Source organism: Galeopterus variegatus, unplaced genomic scaffold (genome assembly GCF_000696425.1).
Source record: "Galeopterus variegatus unplaced genomic scaffold, G_variegatus-3.0.2 Scaffold2979, whole genome shotgun sequence".
NCBI classification, from domain to species: domain Eukaryota; kingdom Metazoa; phylum Chordata; class Mammalia; order Dermoptera; family Cynocephalidae; genus Galeopterus; species Galeopterus variegatus.
In genome coordinates this window covers 209,927-216,914 of record NW_007729090.1, presented here as the reverse complement: position 1 = coordinate 216,914, position 6,988 = coordinate 209,927, and the positions used below count along the sequence as shown (strand labels likewise).

At 41.8% G+C, this 6,988-nt stretch overlaps 1 protein-coding gene across 1 annotated transcript in view; it reads left to right on the top strand.

Annotated features, from left to right (window-relative positions):
- Window positions 1–3,559, top strand: part of TUBGCP5 (tubulin, gamma complex associated protein 5) — a gene marked incomplete at its 5' end in the record, with an annotated part of 39,144 nt that extends 35,585 nt beyond the window's left edge. Inside the window, one exon of the mRNA XM_008583620.1 lies at window positions 2,980–3,559. Coding sequence (XP_008581842.1) covers window positions 2,980–3,026 — 47 coding nt within the window. The remainder of the gene's footprint in view (window positions 1–2,979) is intronic.
- Window positions 3,560–6,988: the final 3,429 nt, after the last annotated feature.

Here is a 6,988-nt window from a genome sequence, read left to right as displayed (position 1 = left end):
GGGGTTGCGATCCGTTGCCGGACACGGAAAAAGACAAAAAAAAAAAAAAAAAAAAAAAAAATTGGAATCAGTCCTCTCAAATCCTGCAGCTGCTTTACCAGCCAAGTTTATGTCAAATTCTAAATCCTTTGCTGTCATTTCAAACATTGTCACAGCATTTTCTCCAGGAGCAGATTCCATCTCAAGAAACCACTTTTTTTTACTCACTCACAAGAAGCAACTCCTCATCCATTAACATACCACGAGATGGCAGCAACTCAGCTATCTCTTCAGGCTGCACTTACAATTCTAGTTCTCTTGCTACCTCTACTACATCTGCAGTTACTTTCTCCACTGAAGTCCTGAACCCCTCGCAATCATTCATGAGGGTTGATATCAACTTCCTTCAAACTTTTGTTAATGTTGATATTTTGACCTCCTCCCATGAATCACAAATGTTCTTAATTGGCATCTAGAATGGTGAATCATTTCCAGAAGGTTTTCAATTGACTTTGCCCAGGTCTATCAGAGGCACTACCTATGGCAGCTACAGCTTCATAAAATGTATTTCTTAGATAATAAAACTTGGAAGTTAAAGTTACTCCTTGATCCATGGGCAGCAGAATGAATGGCATGTTATCGGGCATGAAAGCAACATTAATCTCCTTGACAATCTCCATTAGAGCTTTCAGGTGACCAGGTGCATTGTCAGTGAGCAGTAATATTTTGAAAGAAATCTTTTTTTCCTGATCAGTAAGTCTTAACAGTGGGCTTAAAGTATTCAGTAAACCATGCTGTAAACAGATGTGCTGTCATGCAGGCTGTTTTTCCATTTACAGAGCACAGGTAGAGTACATTTAGCATAATTCTTAAGGATCTTAGCATTTTTTCAGAGAGGTAAATCAGCATTGACTTCAACTTCAGGTCACCACCTGCATTAGCCCCTAAAAAGAGAGTCAACCTGTCCTTTGAGGCTTCGAGGCCAGGCATTGACTTCTCTCCAGCATGAAAGTCCTAGATGGGATCTTCTGACAGAAGTCTGTTTTTGTCTACACTGAAAATCTGTCGTTCAGTGTCACCTCCTTCATCAGTGATCTTAGCTAGATCTTCTGGATAACCTGCTGCAGCTTCTACACCAGCAGTTGCTGCTTCACCTTGCACTTTTGTGTTATGGAGATGGCTTCTTTCCTTAAACCCTATGAACCAACCTCTGCTATCCTCAAACTTTTCTTCTGCACCTTCCTTGTCTCCCTTTACCTTCATAAAACCGAAGAGTTAGGGCCTTGCTCTGGATTAGGCTTTGGCTTTAGGAATGTTGTAGCTGGTTGGATCGTCTATTCAGACCATTAAAACCTTCTCCATGTCAGCAATAAGCCTGTTTCATTTTCTTATCATTTATATGTTTGTTGGAGCAGCACTTTCACTTTCCTTCAAGAACTTTCCTTTGCATTCACAACTTGGCTGTTTGGCAAAAAGGCCTACCTTTCCACCTATCTCAGCTTTCAACATGCCTTCCTCACTAAGCTTAATCCTTTCAAGTTTTTGATTTAAAGTCACAGACATAAGACTTTGTCTTTCACTTGAACATTCAGAGGCCATTGTAGGGTTATCAGTTGGCCTAATTTCAGTGTTGTTGTGGTTCAGGGAATAAGGAGGCCCAAGGAGAGGGAGAGACGAGGGAATCGCTGCTCAGTGGAGCAGTCAGGACACATACAACATTATGTGTGCTGTCGTAGGTGCCCCACAACAATTGCAACAGTGACATCAAAGATCACTGGTAATGAATCACCATAACAGCTATTATAATAATGAAATTTTTTTAAATATTGAGAGGATTACCAACCTGTGACACAGAGACACGAAGTGAGCACATGCTGTTGGAAAAATGGTGCCAATAAATTTGCTTGATGCAGGGTAACCACAGACCTTCAGTCTGTAAGTACTGCAGTATCTGTGAAGTGCAGTAGAGAGAAGCACAGTAAAACGAGGTGTGCCTGTGTTCCTTTTCAAAAGACAGGATTTTTTTCTTAGCAATTTTGAAACTCCCCAGGCTGCCTCTTATCACAACGGAATGTTACTGCAGTATCTGTGAAGTGCAGTAGAGAGAAGCACAGTAAAACGAGGTGTGCCTGTGTTCCTTTTCAAAAAACAGGATTTTTTTCTTAGCAATTTTGAAACTCCCCAGGCTGCCTCTTATCACAACGGAATGTGGACCTGACAACTCAGAACACTGTGTGAAGCAGACAGAAAGGTCTGCAGGTCAGTCCCTGGGAGAAGAGAGAGCTGTTTAATCTGTGGGAACAAAGAACTACAAAGTATCTTTTTGTCCATCTTTTTTCAGTAAATTTTGCAGGGCTAATCTCTTCCCCATTTCTTCATATGCAAATTATCACAATGTAAAAAACACTGTAGGGGTTGTGTTAGAGGAGCATTTATGAATTTTCCATTTTTGCACAGGGTGAATGTTATGCAAGGACCTTTCATTCATAGGCACTTTGTTATGAGCTGGCTCTCGATTTTATGACATATGAGACAAATGTCATTTGTTCAGTTGAAACACATGGAGATTTTTATTTTTAAAATTAAAATTATCTGGGAGCTGGCTGGTTAGCTCAATTGGTTAGAGCGTGGTGTTTTAACACCAAGGTCAAGGCTTCAGAGCCTTATAATGGTCAACTGCCAAAAATAAATATATACAAATATTAAAATAGAAATAAATCATACTAATTTTTTTCCTTTTTTTCCCCTCTTTTTAGCTTTTTGGTGGCTGGCCGGTGTGGGGATCCAAACCCTTGACCTTGGTGTTATAACACCACACTCTAACCAGCTGAGCTAACTGGCCAGCCCCTCCATTTGTTTTTAGTAAATGAAGAAAGTCATCTTTATTATACATTAAGAATAATCAATATTTTAATTACAAATAGAACATATCTTTAAATACTTTTTCAATTTTGAATATATTACAGTCTTTTTTAAACCTCATTTTTATTCTTCCCACAGTGGAATCTCTAGCACTGTCTCTCATGGCTGGCATGGAACAAAGTTAAATATCTTCAGAGCAATAAATACCTCAGACTTCATCTTCATCCATGTTCATTTCCACCATATGCGGCTGAGACGTTGGAATCTGTTTACTTTGGTTCATTTTAAAAACTGTTGTCCACAGTCTAGACAAATAGATTATAGGGTTTTTTTCTCTGGAATTATTGGGTAGAGTATAGGATTATGTATATAAAATTGTGTAAATAATATAAAATGTGTATAGGCTGCTTCCTGTCATATTTCCCACTGGAAGCTATAGATTTATGGTATTGATACCTTAAAATATAAATTATGTCATCTTTTGAGAATGTAATTATTGACATTAAAAATAAATTAAAGCACTTAAAATTCTTTTATTCTCCTTTTGCAGCAGCACCTTGGTCATAGAAGTTTTTTATACAGAGTTTACATGCCATCTTCCCTAAAAGTTGTTTTAGATTTGGATGTCCTACAAATGTTTATATTTTTATGTGCCTGGGAAGTTTCGTAATGGAAAATAGCTTCAACTAATATCAATAAATGTGAAAAGCCAACATCACTTAATGCCTATTGTTATTACATACAGTTTGCCATTTCTGAGCAAATTTTGTGACCTAACTAGTTATATCATAAAATTATGTTTACCTTTCAATTTTTTCACATTTTCTTTTTATTTCTTGCCATGTGTATTAGTCAGGTTTCTCCAGAGAAACAGCACCAATAGGATACATAGATAGACAGACAGAAAGAGATTTATTATGAGTGACAGAGGCTGAGAAGTCCCATGATCTGCCATCTGCAAGCTGGAGGCCCAGAAAAGCCAGTGGTGTCAGTTCCAGTCCAAGTCCAAAGGTCCAAGAATCAGGAGTGCTTATGTCAAAGGGCAGAAGATGGATGTCCCAGCTTAAGCAAAGAGCAAATCTGCCCTTCCTCTGCCTTTTTGTTCTATTCAGGCTCTCAATGGATTGGATGATGCCCACCCACACTGGTGAAGGTAATCTTTGCTCGTAGTCTACCAATTGAAATGCTAATCTCACAGATGCAGCCACAAATGTTTTATCAGCTATATGGGCATGCCTCGGCCCAGTCAAGTGACACATAAAATTAACCATCACAGCATGTCTCTAACACTTATGACCTAGCACCATATTTACTACTTATTTTTTAAAAGCAACCACTGAGCTCCAAATAGCCCTCAGAATGAAGCACCCAGGGCACCCTTGCCCTTTGACAAGCTCGACCATCTTGCTGCATCAGCATTTTCAGCACCATATTTACTACTTATTTTTTAAAAGCAACCACTGAGCTCCAAATAGCCCTCAGAACGAAGCACCCAGGGCACCCTTGCCCTTTGACAAGCTCGACCATCTTGCTGCATCAGCATTTTCTGCATGCAGGTGGCCAAGTTTGCAAAGAGCCCACTCAGATCTTGGACTTTAATCAAGTCTCAGAAGAAATTCACTGGGGAGGCCTTCAAATACCAGAGAATTAACAGCTACTTCCAGGTCTCAAGAAATACTGTTGTATAGCCCAACAACTGTAAGATACATGAAGTCTCTTGTTATCTGGTCCTGCAAGTCAAAATCCTATGAAAATTGGTGGGAGTGTCTGCTCCCATAAGGCTGTCATGAGGAAGCAGCCAACTTTTAAGCAATGAAACCCTGGCTCTTTTGGTAAAGTTCTTTATACTTAACAAAAATCATCACAGTAAACATGCCAATACACACTCTTGTAAACTGAATTATCAGTGTTTCTAAGCCTAGGATAGAAGGCAAGTTAATTTACAGGATGTTAGGAAAGGAAATATTTTTGTTAAAACAAAGAGTATTTGGAATTTGTTGTTACTTCAACTAAGATTTTTCTCTGTAATTATAGTTGTCCTTTCCTTGTGACTTTACAGTAAGTGAAGATTAACAAGTTTAAATTGGGGAAGAATAGACTTGTCACCAGTTGGTTTCTTTGGGAGCAGCCTCTAGGATAGAGTTAGATGTGAAACAGTGCCATGTGGAGAGAGGGAAGAGTTGGATTGCCTTGTCAGATTTCGTGTTGGGCCAAGATGGCCATGCCTTTGTGCCCCACCTTACTCCGTCATTGATGTGAGTTCCTGGGAAGGACATGTCTTCACACTGAAAGCCTCTTTGCCTCAATTTCTTTTACCCAGTGCATCATGCCTGACTTTTAACAAAGAATTATAAAGCATATTAAAAGACAACAAGTTTGAAGAGACAAAGCAAGCCTCAGAACCAGACTTATGGCAGAGATGTTGGAATTATCACACCAGGAATTTAAGACATGACTAATATTCTAAGGATTCTAATGGAAAAAAGTGGACAGCATTCAAGAACAGATGTGTCATGTAAGCAGAGAGGGAAACTCAATGAGGACATAGTGGAACCAAACATCAGTTGGCTGGATCAAATTGACATTTGTTAACATACTCATCCAACAATAGTAGAATACACCTCAAGCTTACCCAGAACATTCACCAAGTTAGACCACATTTTTTGGCCATAAAACATACCTTGGCTTTCAGTCAAGATGGTGGAAAAGACAGTCACCAGTGTCACTCTCTCCCACAAATCAACCAATTTACACTATTAAAAAGCAACAACAGCCAAGCTAGGGCTGCTAGAGCTCAAGGGAAGAGGAGGAAAGAACTACAGAGTTCATGAAGGTGGGAGAGGCCACAATGAGAGAAAGAATAAACCCCTCTGACTGTTTTGAGCCCCAGCCGATTCAAGGCTGGAGCTGGTGAGCACGTGGAGCAGGGGCTGTCAAAAGCCACAGCTGTGCCCTTCGGATGGAGTTGCTTGGAGGCTGCAGGGTAGAAGAGGACCTTGATGGCCCCCAGGCCAGCAAGACTACTAACAGGGTTCCTGTGGACCCACATAGGAGTGATGAGCCACCACAACTAAAAAAAAGGAGCCACTCAGAGGCCAGTGAGTCATCGCAAGGGATGGATGCATGGCCCATTCCATGGGAAGTGTTTGGAGCATGGGCAGTATGGGAGACGGGCTCGCTAGGAGAACACTGGGGCACAGCAAGGACAGCTGATCTGGCCCCAATCAGCACAGGACCACTCAGTGGAGACTAGTCAGGAATACAGAACTGCAGGGGGTGTGGTTTGCTGAACAGATTCAGGCTCAGACCAGAGTTTCCACACAGCTAAGGTGCACCAAATCTCACAAGACCTGGAAATACCTACAAAGTCAACCATTAAAACCTATCTTCACAAAAAGTCTTCCCCAGGGAATCAGCAGCAAAGTAGCAATTTAGCTCAAGCAGACTTCAAGAGCTGGTCCACACCGTAAGTTCTCCCGTTTTAGAAGTAAGCAAAAGACAACAAATTAGTTCCAGTGCAGAGTTTAAGTGGTGGGAGCAGCAAAAAATCCAACACAGAACTGGAAGAAAAAACAAAATACCCACAAGCCAGAGACAAAGTTTGATATTATAAAGGTCTCACATCACCAAAGAACACCTATAAAACCTAGGACTGGAAGTCCCCTGGGCTACCAAGCCAGGGAGCGGGGAGGGCTGGGGGCCTCAGCCATGACCCCCAATACCCACATCCAGCCCAGTGGCAACCACCAAGCCACCACAAGTAGTGCCCTGAGCTCTTTGGAGCTGGAGCAGTGGGGAGCCAAGGGCCTTGGCCAGACCCCAACAATACCCACACCAGCCCAGCAGCAACCACCAAGCCACTGGAAGAAGTGCCCCAGGCTCCCAAGCTGGGGCGGTGGGGTGGTGAGGGCTTTAGCTACACCTCCCTGACATCCCCACCCAGCCCAGCAATGACGAAACCACCACTGGAAGCCCTCAGGTCTCTCCTGCAGGAATGAGGGGGGTGCCACAGGCGTCAACCCTACCACTCCTTCCCCCTCCCACCCTATTTCCTTCCCCCTTTCCCTCCCCCCTCCCCCCCACCCCTCCCCCACACCATAGAATGTAAAAAAAAAAAAAATAAAATATACTTTAAAAAAAAAAAAAC